General features: G+C 33.0%; 1 protein-coding gene across 1 annotated transcript in view; it reads left to right on the top strand.

Annotated features, from left to right (window-relative positions):
• The first annotated feature begins 14,055 nt into the window (after positions 1 to 14,055).
• The window catches only part of LOC144835057 (uncharacterized), a 28,436-nt gene continuing 19,220 nt past the window's right edge, over positions 14,056 to 23,271 (top strand). The window contains exons 1-5 of the mRNA XM_078690074.1: positions 14,056 to 14,313; positions 17,281 to 17,345; positions 17,467 to 17,547; positions 18,086 to 18,184; positions 20,808 to 20,906. Coding sequence (XP_078546200.1) covers positions 17,295 to 17,345; positions 17,467 to 17,547; positions 18,086 to 18,184; positions 20,808 to 20,906 — 330 coding nt within the window. The 5' untranslated portion in view covers positions 14,056 to 14,313; positions 17,281 to 17,294. The remainder of the gene's footprint in view (positions 14,314 to 17,280; positions 17,346 to 17,466; positions 17,548 to 18,085; positions 18,185 to 20,807; positions 20,907 to 23,271) is intronic.

Here is a 23,271-nt window from a genome sequence, read left to right as displayed (position 1 = left end):
TTACCATTCCAAGATATTTATATTTGGATACAATATCAATATCAACTTCATTGATTTTAACCTGAGCATAATCCGGTTGATTAGAACTATTTCGGAAGTCAAAAATCATTTCTTTAGTTTTACATTCGTTAATAACTAAACGATTATCTACACACCATGTAATAAATGAATTCACTGAGTTTCTATACAATGTCTCGTCATTCTTATCAATTAAATCTAATAAGACGGTATCGTCGGCGTACTTCAACAATAATTTACAATCATTCGTATACAAAACATACAATAGCAGCGAGAGAACATAACCTTGTGGGGATCCGACATTATCTGTTTATCCGAAAGAGTCCCCGATACTGACATACGTTGTTTCTCTATTACTTAAAAAGCTACTAATCCATGTTATAAGATAAGGATTTACGTTCATATCACTAAGTTTCCTAATTAAAATTTCCTAGGTTGCAATGTATTAAATGCAGAGGAAAAATCTACAAAAGTTGCTCTAACATAACATTTCAAATTATCAACATGACTCTGAATCAAATGGACATGTGTAAGAACAGCATCATCTACACACTACAAAGGTTTCTGATTTTAAGAAATCTTGAAAACCGAGACCACCTTATAGAATAAAACATTGAAATATTTAGTATGGGTATATTATATTGTTTGTTTAGAGAAACTCAACAGTTCTTTTCAGAACTAATACACGTGGTGTACCGCAAACTTTATATCAACATATGGGTATATTAGTAAGATCAGTTTTCAAGAAATCTCGAAAGCACAGATCCCTATTAAAACTTCTCAATATTGTGGTCTCTATTTTCGAGAAATCTTTAAAAATACAGCGGCAATACTAGAAATTCTCAATATTGGGTTAAGCTCTGTCAAACTTTATGTGACAAAAAATATGTGATGTGCCCAAATATGGTAGTGATATGCTAAATTAGGGTAGTGGTATGACATCATCATGTCCATATATGGACATTTTTTTTTTCTCACATAAAGTGTCATAGTGTAGGCACGGTTTATTAAGTCATTCATACATAGTATAATGATTATTGTTTTCTTGGCAGGATAACACAAGCATAACAATACACACATACTATTTACATTCGTGATCAACTTGGAACTAACAACAACAACAACAACAACCGACCAAGCAATATAAAATACAACAGACCTAATGACCTATCTCATTGTTGTGCAGTCTAAGCGGGGGGTCGCTGTTGTCAGGACTTTTTGAAATCGAAGATCCACACTAAAAATATTTTCAATACTGTATTCATACTTGGTCTCTGTTGTGCGGTTTTCGAAAACAGAGACTGCCACTAAAAGTTTACAATATTAAGTTTTACGATTTTTGTTGTTTTGTCGTAAAACACAGTAGGGGTTTTGAGAGACCTTAACAAAACAGGGAAACCAACCTAACACAATTATTGAAAACTTTTACTGTGAACAGAGATCTCTACTCAAAAATCTTCTCAATATTGTATTCTGTACCGTGTCTCTGTTTTCGGGTTTTTGAAAATAGAGACCCCTCCCCCACAAAAAGTTCACAACATTATTTTCAAGAGGTTAGTTTTTCTCTGTTTCTGTGAAATTATGAAAACAGAGATTCCTACTAAAAATCTCAATAATTGTGTTTTAGGTGGAGCCTTCTGTTTTCAATATTACTTAAAAACATAGACCCCACTAAACTGTCAATATTATGTAATTTATTTTAAATATATTGTAATGTAACGATATACTTTTATAATTAAGAAATCAACCTTTGTATCAGAATTCAATAAGTTCACAAACTTGACCCAGAAAGTCCAGAGGAGAGTTTGTCCAGATGTTTTAAATGACCATTAGTTTATAAAAGAATCCCTAAAGAAAACACTTAGTTTAACATTTGACCTATCCCATCGTTAAACCAGGAGAGATTGACACTATTTAAGTACAGATTTGACAGTGTCATCCATCATTGAAATACCTTATTATACCGTTAATCACTCCCACTTAAACACCCCTGGATCAACTTAGAACCAATCGTTACCCTCACAGATTACGTAGTGACATATGTAAATGAACCGAAGCCGATATACTCCCAAGTTTCAGAAGAGCCCAGACACACTTCACAGCCACTTCTTCAGAAGAACACCTTACAGCCAGCATCACTAATCCTCTGTTCCTTAGTCAGTTAGTTATTCAGTTATTGTATCAAGTATATTCTGAATAAATAATATATGTTACGACAGCAAAGCGAGTAAAGAGTCTTCCTTACAAAGTACCTCAACATAACAACAATATATTACATGGTGGAAGACCCAAATTTTACAAGGGACAGAGCGAGGAAACCAAAATTTACAAGAAAATTAACATAAAGACAAGAAGCAGAAAATAAAAGCAAGAGATAATTTCTTGAAACAGATAGAGAGAGACGAAGACGAAGAAAACCAGCCACCAGTCAGATAATTGTTTGATAGGAGAAAACCGAAAATTACACGAAGACAAGTTAAAATTTATATTTTTATAATCAGACAAGCAGAGTTTTTTTTCAATTAAGCAGTTAACCGGATCAAGAGAAGCAGAATTTTTTTTCAAGACAGCATTTTAACTGGATCAAGAGAAGCAGAATTTTTTTTTCAAGACAGCATTTTAACTGGATCAAGAGAAGCAGAATTTTTTAATTTCGTATAACCGTTTGATGAAGATAAAGAAGATAATCAAGGAAGACACAAGAAGACTCAAGACGGAAAACAGAAGCAAGCGGACAAGAACGTTTCGTTTGGACACTTTCAAGTTTTTTTTTTTAGAACGTTTTTTTAACATTTACTTTTTTTTAATTTTGAACTTCGAGCATTTGAACATTGATGAACACCTTTCGCATTTTTTTTGAGTTCGTTGTTTGAACATTTGAACATTGTTGAACACTTTTTTGCATTCGTTTTAATTGGATCCGAAGCATTGGGGTAAGTCAAAGCCATTTTGATTTTTTGATTTGTAACCTTGATTGAGGAGTGCGAGTTTACATATATATACACTAAATTGTTTTTGAAATTTTGATTAATAAAATTATAAAGTATGGTTGACGTTGATAACGAAGTAATTGTAAATGAGCCCGCCCATCCTCATCCCGTGCCCCATTTAAGACAAACGGATTTTCTGCCCAAAAGATACGATGGTTCCATCACCGATCACGATCAATGTAGTGCACACTACTTATCATTCACCGATTACCTTGAGGCCTACACTTTAGAAAACCCTGCAAACAATGCCCAACTACTTAATGTCATAAGTATATTCAAACGTAGCCTTCAAGGCCAAGCTAGACTGTGGATAGAAGGAAAGCAGTTTGATTCCCTAGAATCCTTAAAAACCCAATTCATTAACAGGTTCAGTAAGAACAAATCAATCTATGCTCACATAAGAGAATACGATACTATTACTTATAATACCGGCGACAACGCCGAAAAACACTTAACCAAAATCAAACAAGCCGCAGACAGAATTGGTTACGCTGACCAGCAGATCAAAAATAAATTTATTTCGACCCTTCCACCAAAATGCAGAGCAGCAGTTGCCATGTCCACCCCAATCGATGCCACTATTGATAATATCGTAAATAGCGCACAAAACTACTTTGACCTTTCCGTCGATGATCCCACACGGGAAGTTTCATTCAACATCAAACAGGAAACAGATAATAGTCTCGAATCGCTCCAACATGAGATTAATTCTCTTAAGTTAGATATGGCCACAACAAAACGATCACTTAATGATGATACTCGACGCTCACGTTCCCCCACCCGAAATTATGTCCCAAGACGAAACCGAAGCCCAAGTCCCTATAAACCCCGATTCCAGACCCCAAGATATACTAATAGACAACCTCCCCCAACCTGTTATTACTGCGGAAAATCAGGCCACATAGCAAGGCACTGCCGACAACAACACCATTCTTACGGAAATTATCCCCCGCCATACCCATACCAACAGTCAAACAATTATTACCCTAGCCACCAGCAGGATTTTTAAAAAGGGGACTAGATGCCGCCTACAATCTGGCCCCCCAAACTAAAAACGACAATTTTAAGGCAAAATACTTAGGGAATTCAGATAAGATTGACTTGTTACTTAACGACAGAAATTACGTTAAAGGAAATTTACCAGATGGTAGAAATGTTTTAACCTTATTTGACAGTGGTTCAACTAGAACTATAATCTCACAATCTTACGTTAATTCCTCACGTTATTTATCGCGTCTAAAGCCAGTTAAAGTAAACACAACTAAATTTCGATTAGGTAACGGTGACTTCTTATATGCCAACCACTTAGTGCAATTTGAATTATTTATCCAAGGACACACATTTAAAATTTCAGCATTAATCGTTAAAAATTTGACAGGTATTGACCTGATACTTGGAACCGAAACATTGTCTGAACTCGACGGTACTTTAAATTTTAAAGAAAATACATTTCGCATTAGACCAAAGATTTTTAGCTTTCGTCCAGTACACAAGATTTTTCTTAAACCCGGTGATACTAAAACAGTTAAATTAAAAGGAAGAGTTCCCGCCTTTGTACGCAATTCTGATGTTGTTCTACATGCAACTACCCATATTTCAAAACTTTGTCCATCAGATATGTTAGTAAAATTACATAGAGGAGAAACCAACATTGATATCACTAACAACACAAACAGAAACGTATCCCTTAATACACATCAACCTATCGCGAGCCTTCATTTAACCAACCTTGTAACAGTTACTAACGACCTACCAATTGATAGAATAAGGTTAACCAATGACAACACAAACAAGTACCCACATTTAGAACGTACAGACCCATTGTTATCTTTAACCGAGGAAGAAATAATTAGAAAACAAGTTGATTTAACAGACAGCGTTTTAACACATAGAGAAAAAGAAGATCTATATAAAACATTACAACAAAACAGAAACGCATTTTCACTATATGGTGAACTATCTAGCTGCCCAAACTTCAAAGCCGACATACACCTCTCTAATGATGAACCATTTTTTATTCGACCATACTTCGCGACAGACAAAGACAAACATGTTATTGAGGCCGAATTGAACAAATTAGTCAAACTAGGAATCTTAGCAGTAGGACACCAATCGTATACTTCCCCTGTCCTTCTTGTTTCAAAGAAAAATTCGAAAGATAAAAGAGTTGTCACAGACTTCCGCTATCTAAATTCCAGGATAAAACGTATTAATCACCCATTCCCCTTATTAGCCGAAACTTTGAAAACAATAGGTAACGCTAATGCACAGATTCTTAGCGTAATTGACTTGAAATCAGCGTTTCACTGTGTACCATTAGCCGAACATGCCCAACAATATACAGGTATAGCTTCATATCATGGTGGAAAGCATTATTACTATAAGAGATTAGCACAAGGATTAAACGTTTCGCCAGGTATATTTCAAGCAAAGATTGACGAAATTTTAAATGAAATCCCAAATTCTAGAGAATTCTGTATCGCCCATCATGATGATATTATTTTATTTAGCCAAGACAAATTTGCTCATAAACAGCACCTTGTTTCCGTTTTACAAGCCCTACAATCAAATGGTTTTAGAATTTGTCCAAAGAAATGTAAGTTATTTAAGAATAAAGTGCAATATATGGGACACACCATCCTGATTAATTCTTCAGGACACGCGTGTATCACACCATTAGGCGACAGGTGTGCAGCTATCCGAAATTTGCCAGTCCCACGAACCCATAAAGAAACTAAACGATTTATTGGTGCAGTCAATTATGTATCCCATTTTTTCCCTCAAATACAATCAATTTTACGTCCGTTACATACACTCGCAAGTAAACGCCGAAAATTTGTTTGGTCTACTGAACACCAGAAAGCATTTGACGAAATTAAACAATTAATGGTTAAACCACCTACTCTTCAAATGCCTAGAAAAGAAGGTAGATTTACGCTATATAGCGACACTTCAAGAACCGCAACAGGTTCATATTTAACACAAACAGTAAACGGCAAAGAACACATAATAGGTTATTATTCCAAAATCTTACCACAAGCCTGTCAACGATATAGCGTCACAGAATTAGAATTATTCGGACTTTACATTAATGTTTCAGCATTTCGACACTTACTAAAGGGTTGCGAATTTGATGCATTCGTAGACCACTCAGCAATTGTACAAATTTGGAATTCAAAAGATCAGCCATGTACACCCCGTTTACAGAAACTAATATTACGATTATCCGGATACATTTTCCAAATTGGTTATAAGAAAGGAACTGAATTAGTTTTAGCAGATTTTCTCTCCCGAGCCCCTCGTGACGACGATTCCGAAATTGATCAAGTTGTACCCATTGCATTTAATATTACAGAGACTGAATCTCTTAACCCGATTACAAACACATCTACTAGTAGCAGACCAGTAACAAGGTCTTATGCTAAGAAAATGGGAATAAATATACCTGACCTACATAAATCCAAACCAGTACAAACGCCTGTCATTAATCAAAATCCAGTGACAACAAACACGCGACCTACACCTCAACCTACCGCTACACCACAGATAATCACGAGACAACAAACAAACACAAATCGATCACCACCTATCGTAACGCCACCCCCAATACGCAATGTAAACATTCGACAACCTCCAGAGGAAAGACTAGTAGACAAAAATAATAAGCAAAGCAAAGATACTACACATCGAAATGTACCAGTTGAATTGTATACATCGCCCAAACCACTAGTACCCAACATAACTGAATTTAAATCAGCACACATCCCAAAACAACAAGACTTGGATAGATTAATGGATGTTATTCAAAGAAAGATAATTAGAGATTATAACCTCCCAGTAGATGTTAAACAATTACGTGTTGAACAAGAAACTTCACCATTTTTTAAGCCAGTTTACGATTATTTAGCTCATGATATCCTTCCAGCTGATAAGAAAGCAGCTCGTGCAGTTCAGAATAAGTCAGAGCAGTACATATTGTGCAACGGTTTACTATTCCGTTTATTTTTCCAAGATAAAGGTGGAGAATTTGTATTGCAATTAGCTGTTCCTGAAAACTTAGCCGAGACTATCATTTCTCAGTATCACGACAATTTGTTAAGTAGCCACCAAGGTACGATGCGTACTTATCTCACTATTAGGAAATTATTTTACATGCCCCTTATGTTCGAGAAAGTCAACAATTATACTCAAGCGTGTCTCAGATGTCAACAATTTCGTCCCAAAACCGATAAATTACGTCCTTTACACGATCGAGTACCAGCAACTTACCGTCCTTTTCATACACTCAGTCTAGATTTTAAGAGTATGCCAACATCACCTTCAGGTTTTAAACATATTATGGTAGTATGTGATGAAATTACTAGATTTTTGATTTGTGTACCTTTGAAATCCATTGATGCCGAAACAATTTGTGAAGCACTAATTCAAAAGGTAATCAGTATTTTTGGACCCCCATCTCGTCTTATTTCAGATGCAGCCACCTCCCTTACAGGAAAATTATTAACACTCTTATGTAACACCCTTAACATTGATAGGAAAATCATCAGCGTCCATAATCACGGTAGTTTACAAGTTGAACGTCATATCCGCACCGTATCGGACCTGTTAAAGGTCAACCTTAACCAATTCGGAACAGATTGGGTTAGATTTGTATCAACAACATGTTATGCTTATAATTCTTTCTCATCCCCACATCTAGGAAACCACTCCCCTTACGAATTAGTTTTTGGCCGCCAACCTCCAAGTTTGACCTCATTAGCATTTAACCCCGTTTCAGGATTGTCTCATTCCTATGAAGAATACTTTGAACACCTCAAGAAGAAATTTCAAAACATTTCACAGACAATGCTACAATTACAGCGAACACAACAAAACGTCCAAAACTCGAAAATTTCCCAACGCTTAGAGAAAAGTCCAATTTACTCAGTAGGACAACTCGTATATCTATACAAGCCAACATCATCCTCACTAACGGCAAATTCAAAGAAAATCGCCGCAGAATGGGTCGGACCATTAGTAATTCATGAAGTACTAGACAGAACACACTACATCCTAGCAACGATTAAAGGAGAAATACTTCGCGACGTATTCAATTATAACAGACTGAAACCTTGTTTTATGAGAACGCCTAAAGAACGCAAAAATTTTACACATCTCCAAAAACTTAAGCAATTGTTGAATGAACCCACTGATAATAACGAGAAAATTCAGAATACCATTAATGTAGTAAATGACGAAACCAATGTTGAATTTGTCGACGAACATGATAGGACACCCACCCAATTGCAATCAGATACCTTTACACACCCAACTAAAGTAGAACCCCTTAACTTGCAACCTTACATTGACTGTGTAGAGAATAACATGGGATTAGCAGCCCCATTCCAAATGAAAGAAGAACAAATTAAGGAACAAACTAATTTAATTATGACAGCACCTAATGATTCAAATATGACATTAAACCGAGGTAGATTTAAAGCAGGACATTTCCAAGTTTTAGTTTCTTATTCTAAACCGACTTCAGCCAAATGTAACACCGATAAAACAAAACACGAATCCAATGTTCGAAAATTTTGGTGGAATATCGACAGATATAACGATACAGATAAATTGATTAAAGAGATTATTAATGATAAACAGATACCGATAAGTGGATCGCCAAAACAATTCATAAAACGTTTGTATAATGCAACAAGTTACTGATTTAATTTTTTGCGAGAATTTTTTTAATTACGACATTTGCTAAATTAATGATAGCATAGTCTACGTATTTGATTTGATTTGTTTAGTAACGATGTGATTTCAGTTAAAAGAGAATTGAATTTATGATTAAGTATTGATTTTGTAACGAGTTTGATAATGATTAATTTTGAATTTTGATGATCGATATATTGAGATATTGAAAAGAACGACAATCATTTTGTAACAAATATTTTGTTTAACCTTTGAGTCGTTAATCTCAAGCATTAATTAATTGATATAACAACAGGAGATTTTCTTAGTACTTTTAATTGTATTTTTTGACATTGAGTACAAAAGTCGAATTTGTCGACCGATTGAAATCGTAATTACCTGTGAATATAAATGCTTAAATCGATAAAGTTGTGATAATAACGATATATTGTGGATAAGTTTGTGTCAACGGGACACACATTTGTTTCTTTTAAAGTTTTAAGTGATTAAGTTTGATATTTTGAGTCAATTATTGATTTTAGGCTAATCAGCCACAGTTTTCTTGAGTTTTATGTTTTAATTTGATTGATTTATGTTTGAAGGCCATTAGAATGCGATAAGTCGTCGCACGATTTGTTGTATGTTCAATGTAAGATACTATTTTTAAGTTTTGTATTTTTATTTTGACCGATTTTGTTTGATTTACGCGAATACCGTTATTATAGATTAGAGTGCATAATTAACAAGAGTTGCCTTCTTGACCGATGTTCTTTAGGGAAACCCAACCGTTGTGATGTCTTTATTTCGGTAATCCGAGTGTAGCATGCCTCCAATGCAACGGACCCACAATTATGTCGATCTTGAAGAAAACTTTTGTTCTTTATACATTTTTTTTTCCAAATTTTTATATAAATTCCGGAAATTTTATACCAAATTCAGTTTTAATTTCATTTTTTTTAAGAGAGAGAGAGAGAGTGAAAGTGATAAGGTTACACTTCAGAGTCAATGGTTTTGACTAACTCAATTTTTGCTTATATGTATAATCATGTTTTTTTTCTTTTATATAACTTTAATTTTGCATGCCACTATTATAACCATTTTTATATTTCAAATAGATTAAAAAAAAAAAAAGGGAAACAGAGGGATGTAATGTAACGATATACTTTTATAATTAAGAAATCAACCTTTGTATCAGAATTCAATAAGTTCACAAACTTGACCCAGAAAGTCCAGAGGAGAGTTTGTCCAGATGTTTTAAATGACCATTAGTTTATAAAAGAATCCCTAAAGAAAACACTTAGTTTAACATTTGACCTATCCCATCGTTAAACCAGGAGAGATTGACACTATTTAAGTACAGATTTGACAGTGTCATCCATCATTGAAATACCTTATTATACCGTTAATCACTCCCACTTAAACACCCCTGGATCAACTTAGAACCAATCGTTACCCTCACAGATTACGTAGTGACATATGTAAATGAACCGAAGCCGATATACTCCCAAGTTTCAGAAGAGCCCAGACACACTTCACAGCCACTTCTTCAGAAGAACACCTTACAGCCAGCATCACTAATCCTCTGTTCCTTAGTCAGTTAGTTATTCAGTTATTGTATCAAGTATATTCTGAATAAATAATATATGTTACGACAGCAAAGCGAGTAAAGAGTCTTCCTTACAAAGTACCTCAACATAACAACAATATATTACAATATTTTATTTATTTTTAGTCGCGTGGACGCGACTCTATAGTTCACTATGTCGGTCAGTTGGTCGGTCTGTCTGTCGGTCTGTCTGTCTGTCGGTCCGGTATCACTATGCGTTTTATCGCTTTCTGACCTTATCTTGATATCAGTTTAATCTAGCTAAGTCAATTTTTCACAGAATATTCCTTATGGCCAGGAATCGATGTGGTTATGTTTTCACGGTGCGCAATAAAAAATTACGCGGTCTACGCACGATTTAACGAAATCACGTTTGTAATCATATCTTAACAACCATGAATCACAATTAAATAAAATTTGGTACTCATAAATTTCAGGGCATAAATCATCATATGGCAATACAATTACGTGCGTAGCGCATGTAACGCATGCGTACGCGCGCTTAAAATTTATTTTCGATGAAATAAGAGTACGTTTCAGGCAATTTTAAGCGTTTACAAAATTGCCATGAGTGCGCAGATTTTTGCGCGCGCACTGCGCGTTAAATGTTATTGCGCACTCTTTTTGCCCGATTTCTGTTTTCTTGACTTACTTTTCAACTCGAAATTACGTTATACGAGCACGTTTAAACATGTTCAGTAATTTCGGTCAGTATAGTTCACTATGTCGGTCGGTCGGTCTGTCTGTTGGTCTGTTGGTCTGTCTGTCGGTCCGGTATCACTATGCATTGTAGCACGCGACTTAATGGCTGTTGGCCTTGTTTTAAATAAATCTTAAATTAAAATGGGGACCTCCGACTAACAATTCTCAACATTGTGTTAACTAGGTGGAGCCTCATGTTTTCGAGATTTTTTTTAAAACGAGTGGCCTCATTAAAACTTATCAATATTTAGTTATATAATAGGGTGGTTATGTTATCAAGGTTTCTTAAAAAGACTAGACTGACCCCACTATACATTCTCAATATGTTTGTTCTATAGAGTAGAGACCTCACCAACATTTCTCAATATTTATGTTCTATAGGGTGGTCTCGGTTTTCGATAAACCTAAGAAACAGATACCTTTATTAAGAATGTTAGTCGCTTCTTACCCCATACTATCCATTTTTTAATTTGGCAGCCATTTTTAATTTTGAGTCTCATGCTAATTTTAAGATACATGCCTGAGGATGACATAACCATCTAAACAGTTTAGAAAGGCTATTTAATAGACAAAATTAAAGTCAAATAAAAGTCAATTTAGCAGCCATTTAAAATGTTAGTGGCCATCTTGGATTTTGAAGGACATCTTGGATTCGAACTTGCATTCTAAATTAAAAGATACATGCTTGCTGAGGATGACATATCCACTTTAAAAAGTTTGGAAAGAACATTTTTAAAAGTTCTTTTCCAACTTTTTAAAGTGGATATGTCATCTTCAGCAAGCATGTAACTTTTAATTTATAATATTATTAAAATAGCCATGAGTTTTGTCCTGGGTTGGACCAGTGTAACATTTTACTTCAAATTTTGAGTGTTTCTATTTAAATTTATGTAATTCCGTACCAAATTGCGTTTCACTTTTGATACTGTAAAGTTAAAATGACTATATTATAGGCAAAATATTGGTAAAACTGTGTTATAAAAAATTTGTAATTAAATTTCATTTTTACTAAAAATATAATTCTTGAAAAATTGTAATTTTTTATAAAAAAAATTTAAAAATTACCATTTTCACCCAAAAACTTTGCATTTTTGCATGTAAACATATCATGTTTGGTATCATTAGATACATAATTAAAAAAAATATTATATAATACTTTGTTTGATAAAATATGTTACATCAGTCATAAGTTATTTCTAAAATGTGATTAATACCAAATTGTTCTTATTTTACCTCAAATTTTGAGTGTTTCTATTTAAATGCCTGTAATTCTGTACCAAATTACGTTTTAGTTTTTATATTGTAAATTTTACGTCACTGTATTATAAGCAAAATATTTTTAAAACTTTGTTTAAAAAATATGTCATTAAGTTATATTTTTACTAAAATATAATTGTTGGAAAATTTTAATTTTGGATAAAAATGTGAAAAAAATTACAATTTTCACCCAAAAACTATATCATGTGTGTATGTAAAAATAGTAAGTTTGCTATCATTAGATAGATAATTGAAATAGCTATTATATGATACTTCATTTGATAAAATATGTTATACCAGTCTAAAAAGTGATTAATACCAAATTTGACATATTTGACCTCTAATGACACCTAAATTATATGTTCCACTAACCATATTTTGGTAGATTTTGAAAAGAAAGTGTCCTACTGAATCAGATAAAACAGGTTTGAAAACTATTGCAATTTGTTTTTGGGTTACACCCTTTTATTCATAGATTTTCTGGACTATATCTCCGCATAGGCCTACTATTATTTCAGCATTGTAAGTTAGTACTAGATGTGAAACACATGTGATGTTATATTACCAAATATACTTCGGAAATAGATACAGTACCGTGAATCGACTGAATTTAAAGCAAATTACTGTATCTGGTTTAATTTAACCTTTTATTTTATCTTTTTTATAAGTGAAATAATTATTTCTATTATGTTTTTTACACAATCATTTTTTTCATATTCTACATGTTCATATTCTGAAATTGTTTCCTACCTAAGGTTTTTCATTTATAAAATTCATAATCTCATATTATTCTCTTACACCCTGACACAAAACCCCATAGCCATCTCAGCAATGTTCTAACTAACTTGTATACCATATCTTCATAAGATGTGCACCTTCCCATGGAAAACCATCACCCGCTTGTAGGGGGTTACCCCGGTGTACTAGTTCATTCATACACACACACTGTCGTGGACAGACGAATTGGCGCCGTAGTTGGCTGCCGATGTCACAATGGGACCCTTAGTGGAGCAGTAGCCTTCAACTATGAAGTTTGCTCCTTAAAATTGAAGAAGAAATTGAAGAACATAGGCCCTTACAGCCGCAGACCGCAAAACTGATGTTTATAGATGAAAAACATTAGTTCATAATTTGTAACTATACTGAGATTTTTAATGCAAAGATGCAATGCAATTTCCGGGTGAAGTGAAAGTAGGCCTACGTATTCTCAATTGTTTTACTTCAGCCTAAGGATTTTTTTAACTTTATTTTAAAGAGTTATTTTAAATTCTGATGTACCCCCTGACACAAATTTGGCAATTTCCACAATTTCAGTGACTTCCCATTCAAACTCATCCTACGCATTTGTGACATATGCCCATGTTTTCACGCAGCCAAGGCATAATTGCACCACAACTATTTAAAATTTGAGCAAAAAATAATAATTTGCTATTTTTCCATCATCCATATTAGTCTCGCCTCAAAATATGATGTATACCGTATGTATCATCCGTTACTGTATTTGTATGTTAATCCTGTTATTGGCGAATTGTTTTGCTGGTTTGAGTTTTAAAAGATTAATATAAAATTAAATAAAATAATGTTAAAAATTCACCCTATATACTATCTTGTTTATTTACTGTTTATAAAACAAAACTGTTGAAGAAAACCAACGATGCAAGACGTGAACGAAATAATCTTATATAATTTTACTCTTTACATTTTACTATTACATAAAACATCCTGTCTTCTAGTATTCAATTACAATCTTGGGATTGTTATAAGAGTTTAATAATAGAAATCGAAAGGAAAATTAGTACATGTCGAACAATGATTCTATAATGAAATTCTATAGAATTAATATGCATTGTGTGTCTATGAAAGAAATTCATAGACCATGAAAACGTTGTGAGCAGAGAAAGCCTACTATCAACTATGAGCATTTGCTGTGAGTATAGCGTTAAAGCAGTTGTACGAATTTGTTAAATTTTGACCAGCGTTAGATCGAAAAAAACTTAACGACCATTATGCCTTCTGGCATGTAGGGCAGCAACGACAGACTTGCACTCTTGTAAGAGAAATCGAACTGTAAGTCCAGTTTATTACAATTTATGAGAATTTCAGTTTAGCCAATCGTGTTTTTAATGGCGGGTGGATGTTTTGCTAGCTCCACTCTCATCACAATATAATGGATTGCGCATGCTTATTATTTGTTAGCGTGAACAATCAATCAGCGTTGGTGTATATCAAATAAAGTGTAACACTTTTATTTTTTATAAGGTGCTTTATTTGTGAGTTGATTTGGCTCACAGTATGAATGGCTTTACATATAGTTTCGCCAAAATAGTTGCTGAAAAGCTGAAAATCTAGTCTGTAACAGCATTAGACCTGATTAATTTATGAAAAGTTTTGAAAATTTATCATTTTACAAGTTTCCGTATGAAATAAGTTACTATGTTTTAATGGAATTTGTTGAAATGAATTAGTTAATTTTGAAAGTCATTTTATATGAGTAGCTGGCTCGTGTGATCTACAGTGATGTATTTTGCTTATTAAGCTACCCCTGTCCAGGTTTGATCAAACAAAGAGCCATTGTACACTCAGTTATCAGCTTTTACAATAATTAATTCAAGTTGTAGAAGAGAACTACAAACTATAGATACCGTACCCACTGAGCCATTGTGTGTTATCAAACTGAAATTATTCAATAATAATTCAGTCCAGTAATTTAAAGATTGTACACAAATAAACACACACAAAACAACCCAATATGACTAGTTTACTGTATCAATTTATTTTTTTGAAATTTGCAGAAAAATTAGTTGACTTCATCAGTGTTAGGTAAGTAAAATATCAAATGCTATACTAACTATACTACTAGCTCTGTCTACACTATCAACGTATGTCATATATAAATGTGATGTGGACACGATGTTATATCACTAAAATATTTGAGCACATCACACTTTTTTGCCAATAACTAGTCTGATAGTGTAGACAGACAGAATTGTTCCAAATGGGTCATTATGAATCTAAGAATGTCTAATGATTTGACAACTTTAACTGAACCTAATTATCATATTGGTAAGTCTACAGTGTTACAGCCGTATGAAGTAATCTTATCTTATTTTGTCTTCCACTCACAACGTACATTGATAGTAATTTGAAAATTGAATTTCATAACCCTTGGATAGCTGCTTTAAGAGTTTAGTGTACTGTACTTCTTAATAGCAAACAAATACTTTTGTTGGTACCATACAGTATTTAGTAGTTTGTTTGTTCACTAAGTAAATAATACAAAGTTCAACAACTTAAGTTATGCAGATGACATGGTGTTACTTGCGCCTTCTTTAGATGCCCTCCAAAAGATGGTTAACATATGTGAGGATTTTGCTAATGACTTTGATGTATTATATAATTCAAAAAAATCAATTTGCATGTGTTTTTGCCCTAGGAAAAGAAAACTGAATGGCAATTAATGTTACTGTTCTATGTGGTAAAGAACTAAATTACGTTCAATCCACTACCTACCTTGGTTGTGTTATCAGCAATGATACTAGGGACGAACTGGATATTAAAAGGCAATATCGATCATTATGTATTAGAGGTAACTCTCTTTGTAGGAAATTTAGTAAATGCTCAACAGATGTTAAGATTACTTTGTTTAAGTCATACTGTATTAGTATGTATTGTGCGGCCTTATGGTGCGATTTTAATGTAAAAACTATAAAGTCATTACAGGTTTGTTATAATAACGCACTTAGAAAGATTTTAAGACGCTCAAGGAGCTGTAGTGCTAGTGCTATGTTTGTTGATAACCATGTTCCCTCCTTCTATGAGTACATTCGGAAATCAATTTTTTGTTTCAAAACAAAAATTGAAAAAAGCTGTAATACTTTAATTACATGTGTTTTTTCTCGTATTCTAAAAGATTCAAAGTTGCATAGAAAATGGACAGAACTTTTGTATATATAATCTCATGTATACTTTTACGTGTATTAACTAGTATCAGTATAGCCATAATAATGTGTTGTTTTGTAAACTATAGTAATCAATAATATAATAATGTCTACAGTCTACATCCAATAAACCTCAAAACATAATCCACATATTTTAAGAGGCACTATATGTCAACAAATAAGTATTAGTCCTCTCTCCATGACGGTTGTCACATAATGCTTTGTATTATTTTTTATTGTATTTATATGTTTCATATGGACAGTTTGTCTGAAATAAAGTTGAATTGAATTGAATTGAAAAGTATTATTACCGTAAATTAATAATAGGTAACTGAATAATGAATTGGCATGACTCATTATTCTAGGATTCTTTTCAACATGTTATTCTTTCACTTTCGTATTATTCCATCCGTATCACATATACCAAGCTAAACAACAAGCTTCACTTTGGAAAAGTTTTCCATGATTACTCATGTTCTGCTATGGGTAAGATTGTAATTTACAAATAATGTCGCGGGGCAGATACTTATAAAGTATCATGGCTTTCATTCAAGGTTTTGAATAACACAACAAGATTGAGTACCTTCCGACTGGGGCCTGCCAACGCTTACACAACAAAATTGAGTCCCTTCTGACTGGGGCCTGGCAACGCTTCACAACAAAATTGAGTCCCTTCCGACTGGGGCCTGCCAATGCTTCTTAGAGCAATTTGGGTATATGAAATATGTTTGTTAAGTCAGATAAATAATGGTTCATTATGCAAGAATGCTACACAATTATACTGAAACTAAATTAGTAATTTTACAACATTCAGTCATTTGTCTTTACATTTCTAGTAAAAACAAAACTAATTCTACGTTGATTTACATTAATATGGTTCCTGTTAAGGAACATTTAAAAATGTTTTTCTAACAAACTATATTTGCTGTATCGACATTTAACCACTTCTTTTTTAATTGTTTATGATAACTGATTTTGAGATTTAAAAGAATTAAGCTGCTTTATATTCATTGTATTGTAGGCCTATTTGTATTATAATCTACTTGAATACAAGTTTACTTTATAGACCTAAACCCGTTCTTCTTTCTTTGAATAGCACAAGGAAATAAAATGGGTCTCAAGGAATATTTTTCTAAAATATGTGCTTACAATGGTATTCAAGTAGGTGTTTTTAATTGTTAGTATGATAATAAATAATAATAAGTACATTATAAACCCTAGGCTGTGACAAGGAACACATTTAGAGGGCATTTATATCTATTTTTCTGTTCATATTTTATAGATTCCTAATATTGCTCAATTTGATGCCTTTGACATCTGCCAACACTTGATTCAGTTGAACATGCAAGACAGTCAGAATGAGGTACACATCTTTCATCAGGAGCCGATTGGGGTCGATTTGGACTCTACCTTTCAAAATATGAAAACAAAGGCTCTTATCTGTATATAAAATGACATATACAGTACGAGAAGAATACAAATCATTTGGTTCTAAACTGTATAAAATAAATATGTTGGCACACATGGCGTTTCAAACGTATATATTACTGGAGTGTAGTTTCGTGACAAAAATTGAAACGTCCACTGGAATACTAAACATGAAAAAGAAAATAACTACAGACAAAATACATATTGCCTGGTATCTTCTCTTCTCCTAGAATGTTAATGTTCTTGTCGATTGATCAAGAACACTGATTAAACCAGCATACCATGGTTTGATATTAGTTTACTATTTGTCTATCAATCTCCGTTACGATCTCGTTCCTCTAAGCCTCGAGTTTTGTTTAGAGTAACACAAACTGATCCGAATGACTTTTTTAAGGAATCATAGTACCCTACTGAACTTAATACATTGAACAATTTGAAATATTTGTAACATTTTTATTTCAATATTTGAATAGGATGGCGACACAGCATTGATTTTAGGTGCGGGATTTGGTAATGTCAGTATATGTCAGAGTTTGATCGACGCTGGAGCAAATGTTACATTACAAGATAAAGTAAGTCATACATTATAATTATTATTTGGATAAATTTAATCCAAATTTGAGTAACTCAAAAGTGCTATTTATAGATTGAGCTGTACTGCCGTACTTTGAGAAAAGGGCTTATCTACAAAAAGCTGCTTTTGAGTAATTGACCAAAACATGCTTTTGTTTTTCATTACAAAAGTTCATGTAGTAATTTATTTTCAAATGATTATATTTCAAAAGTACATTATTAAAAAATATCTGACATACTTAAAAATGGCGGGAAACACTTTGAAAACAGGGCACTTTTTGCAGTTATTTTGTTTGATTTTTGATCAAAATTTACCAAAACATTTAGTAACTTTAGTTAAAATAAATTATAAATGTAATTTGGATCAGGTAATTTGTAAACAATTTACATATATAAAAAAGGCTTTTCTTCTAAGAGCATTAATCTGCCTCATTATATATTCATCATACTGTTATCTGTTGTAATTGAGGCCTTTTGTCAAATTATTTCTATAGGTGTTTGTAGATAAGCCCCAATAATAATTATTATTATTATAAATTTCATGTTTATAGACATATTTTGGGACAACTGGTCAATTTAAGTAATAATAAGACAAAAATCTTAATTTCGAAAAAAATGTATTAGCCCTTTTCTCAAAGTAGGGCAGTATAGATTGATACTGTAGAAGTCAGAATTAATGATAGTTGGGGTTTATAAAACAAATAATGAATGCTATATGTTCGTGTTAGGACATTAAATTCGGTGAGAAATAAATATTTGTTATACTTTCCCATGATGAAATTATTTGTTCCATCGTACTTATCTATATATAAATAATGGTTAATTCTGACATAGGCGAGCACAATGCAAAAACTTCGGTACAAATCTCCGCCTTGGATACCTACCTTATCTATCTCAGATGTACCGCGAAACGTAGATTTGATAACATTAATGTGCAGTTCGACGCTATTTTTCCATATTTCTATCTTAGCAAGATATTATAAAGAGTTTTTTAACAACATTTATGATTTCAACAGTAGATTTTCTACTCAATTTCAATTCTTGGCGGTCAAGTTATTTCCGGGTTTATGATAAGTTCACCTTGCAGCAACTTGGTTTCAACTATTTTCTCTCTTTTATACACAAGGGAGCAGTTAAAATAATAGATTTGACCCTAAAGGTGACTGGAAACAGGCACTTTCCATCAATCAATACAGTGTCCCTTTGGAAGACGGAAGAAAAAAACAGATACTATAGTAGGACTGGAGCTTAAGTTGGCCATTAGTCATAGCCATTTTAGTTTTTTGTTTATTTTAGGAACGGACCGCGCGTGTGAAAGGTACAGTAGTTAAAAAATAAAAATTATACTGCAAATTAATAAAGATCAAATTAAATATACGCCATAAAGAATCGGAATATATTGTGGGGAATAGTATTATAAAATTACATAGGGAGATTTGATGATAAGACATTAATCGAGTGAAATCCCGATAGCTGAGTTTTATTAAGTAAGCTGGCAGGAATAACTGTAGGCTATCTGTGTCCTGTTAGGACCGAGATGTCTGCCCATGTTGCAAGCCGTAATGTCTTCTTTTCTGTCACGGCAGTTAGTTTCAAAAGATGTTTAAATTAAATAATGTATTAATACTTATTAGGATGATATTTATTTAAATAAACGCCTCTACAATAAAACATCACTTTAAATAATAATCACAACACCCCCCCCCCCCCCAACCCCGCCAACCCAACTATCTAATAAACGTCCATTCCATCCACAATTATAATAACACAATTATACTATTTGTAGTAGAATTCATCGAACTGTTATCTACAATTTACTAAGCATTTGTTATTCTTTTTTACCACTTTTCATATCTATTAGATAGAGGATTTCATTTGATTATAAATGTTACCATATTATTAAAACTAAAAAATTTAACATATATCCCTCGAATAAGCCCCTCCCTCGAGTCAAATGAACTCCGCCTCCCCACCTCCGCCCTATAAGGGCCCTACCAAATAATAAAGACTATACTTTAAAATGTTATTAATTATCTAAGACACTGTGAAACAGAATAGTTTAGTTTTACGAATGTCAAGCATTTTCAATAATGGTAACCGACAGAAAACGTAAAAGAAGAACATTATCATTCCGAGAACCATCGTCTACACTTCCTAGAGGGGGAGCGAGCGAAGCGAGCTCACCCTCTAGTAAACATAAATTATTTGTATAAAATACACTTGAGTGCGTAAGGACACAGCCATTCTGATGTATTTTTGTGTGGTTAGAATTTTAGTTTATAAATAAATGTAAAAGTTCACCAAAAAACAGACGTCGTTTGGTAAATAAAGTATAGATGAATTTTAATTTTTCGTTACTCTGTACTCGTTGTAGGCCTACGTAAGATTCCTGAATGGTATTTTGTGCTTTTCCTATCTGTACTAAATAGACCTTGACAACATCAAGACTTAACAATAATGTTCGGGTTGGAAATAACACACAAACTCCAGATCACTAACCACTGTATTATACTATGTTCATTGTATATAAAAAGGAGAATCGAATAACGAAAGATAACGAAAAAGTACCACCACTGGTTTCTACATTGATATGACAAATTATAACCTGAATAATATTTTCAGAATGGAGGTTCACCTTTGCATTATGCTGCAGCCCATAGCCATAGACCTGTATGCGACATTCTAATCAAAGCAGGAGCTGATGTGAATCTTCTAAACAATGTAAGTTACACAAAACTTATAATTAGGTTTGTTGTAAGATATACTTTGATGTGATTTTAAAATTAATATTGCTAATGTATACAGGTAATGTACAGTAATAACGTACATCAATAATGAAATATTTAACCTTGTCTGTTTAATTAATGTTAAATTTGACAATCTAACTTGACATTAATTTATTTAGAGCATTGAAGAGTATCAATCGTTTTGTCTGATATGTTAAAGTTGTAATAAATTCAATACATTTGTTAAATAAATCATTTTAAGATTTAAATTTGTTTGTTTGTGTTCTAATGCTGTATCAAGCACTTCACTAATTTAGATTAGTATTTAATTGGACATGACTAGGTTTAAAAACAACATTTTCTGTGCTTTTTATTTCACCACTGCCTGTCTAACCTTCAACATTCCACTTAACTCCTTAATTTCCCATGCCAACTTCCCATCCAATCAGCAACTCCAAACACTCCTTTTCTCATACTCCATTGCTCTCAATCATCCTGATTTCATAGTTTACAGGTGTGTGTTTACGAATTAGCCCTACACCAAATAGTCACCATGATGCTTACTTAGCTTGGATGTTGTAAACAAACATAATCCACTTCTTAATCTTTTTTGACTCCGAAATGTCACCTAATAGCGTCTTTCTGATCTTAGTAAATTGGATACTAGGCCTATGTTTGCAGCATTTTTTAAAGCATGAGAATTTCAAGTGACTTTTATTTCGTGATAGGCCTAATTAGCTTTTAAAAAGAAGATTAAGTTATAATATCTGGCTAAACCTCTGAGAAGAAAGAAATCTCATTGATGGAATGGCATCAACATCTATATTTTTTAGTAATTTATATTGTATCAAAGGTAGCAATCGGTCGCAAACACTTCCAAAAAGTGTAAACGTAGTGGACAACTTGCCCTATGTCAATCAAATATTGAACACAGAAATTAAATTAGATGAAGTCATAAGTGCATTTAAAGCACAAAAAAAGGGTAGAGCCCGGATATTGATTGTATCATGAGCGAAATATTAAATGTCTATTAAGTTGAGCTTTTCTTCAATTTAATATTTGTCAGTGGGAATCTTCCTCAACGTTTGGCCACCAATGTAATTATATTGGTAGGGCCCTTGTAGGGCGGAGGTGGGGAGGCGGAGTTCATTTGAGGGAGGTGTTTATTCGAGGGATACGTTTGATTTTTTACTCTATTCAAAGCTAATGTCTTGTTAAAATTGAAAATAAATTATCGAATTTCTTAAATAATGAAATTGGTAATGGTCACCATTATCATCTCTTTTATTTAATATCTTTCTACAAGACTTAGGTGTTTATTTAAATTCCACAAAACAATCTAATAAAAATACAGATTAGAGACTGTGAAATTAATCACTTATTATATGCAGACGATCTTGTACTAATATGAGACACTGTTAAAGGTTTACAGAGACTGATTAACATCTTGGGCAAATATTGTGATGACTGGGTATAACGGTCCCCTAAATGTAGAAAAAACACAAATAAAAGTATTGAAAAATGGTTTCATAAAGGAAACTCCATTGAAATTGTTGATTCGTTTAAGTAACTTGTGGTTGTATTTAGCGCAAGTGGAAAGTGGAATAATGCAATAGATACTAACTGTTGTCTAGCAAAAAAAAATGCATTATTATATTTAGGTGATCATTTAGAATAAAATGATCACCTATTGTTATTGTATAAAATCTTTATTATTATTTTTTTTATTTTTAGTTATCCGCTTGGTATACCAAGCGGATAACTCCTTGTAATTGTATGAGATCAATATTTTTTTTCTGTATTATTCTTCTTTCCTTCCTTCCTTTTTGTGAGTCGTGTTCCTCTAAAATGTGTAAACATAACATTTCATAACTTTGACAACATATGGGCATTTACGTGAAGTTGTGCACCTCCTATTTTTGAATGACGTCATAGTTGCGCAACGTGACTTATGCGCAATTTTATGAATTTCAATGATTGATCATAGATTAAAAACCAAAAGTCATTTAGTATTGACACTTTGACAAAATTTAAGTCATATCAGGGGCAAACTTTCTACGGATTAAAAATGGCATGTTTGACAAGAAGTTACGCGCGCACGCGCATTTAAAATTTCAAAATGCGCAAAATTAATTTCTAATCAACTTTTTACGCGTTTCTTGTCATTTTGAGCATGTCAAAAATTCCCACGTGCGCGCAATTTTTTATGCGCGCGGTGCGCACATAGCGTTAAAAACATATTTTTTTCTCTTGAATTATATTTTTCAAGCCTTTCCCAGTGATTTTGAAAACAATTTAGACCTTTTCCAGTTTAAATAACGCCATACGAACACGTTGAATTAGACAATTCGTGCGCGTTT

Source organism: Antedon bifida, chromosome 2, assembly GCF_963402885.1.
Source record: "Antedon bifida chromosome 2, ecAntBifi1.1, whole genome shotgun sequence".
Classification (NCBI taxonomy): Eukaryota; Metazoa; Echinodermata; class Crinoidea; order Comatulida; family Antedonidae; genus Antedon; species Antedon bifida.
Note: the sequence above shows the minus strand (reverse complement) of the source record. Positions and strands in the feature narration are given on the sequence as shown.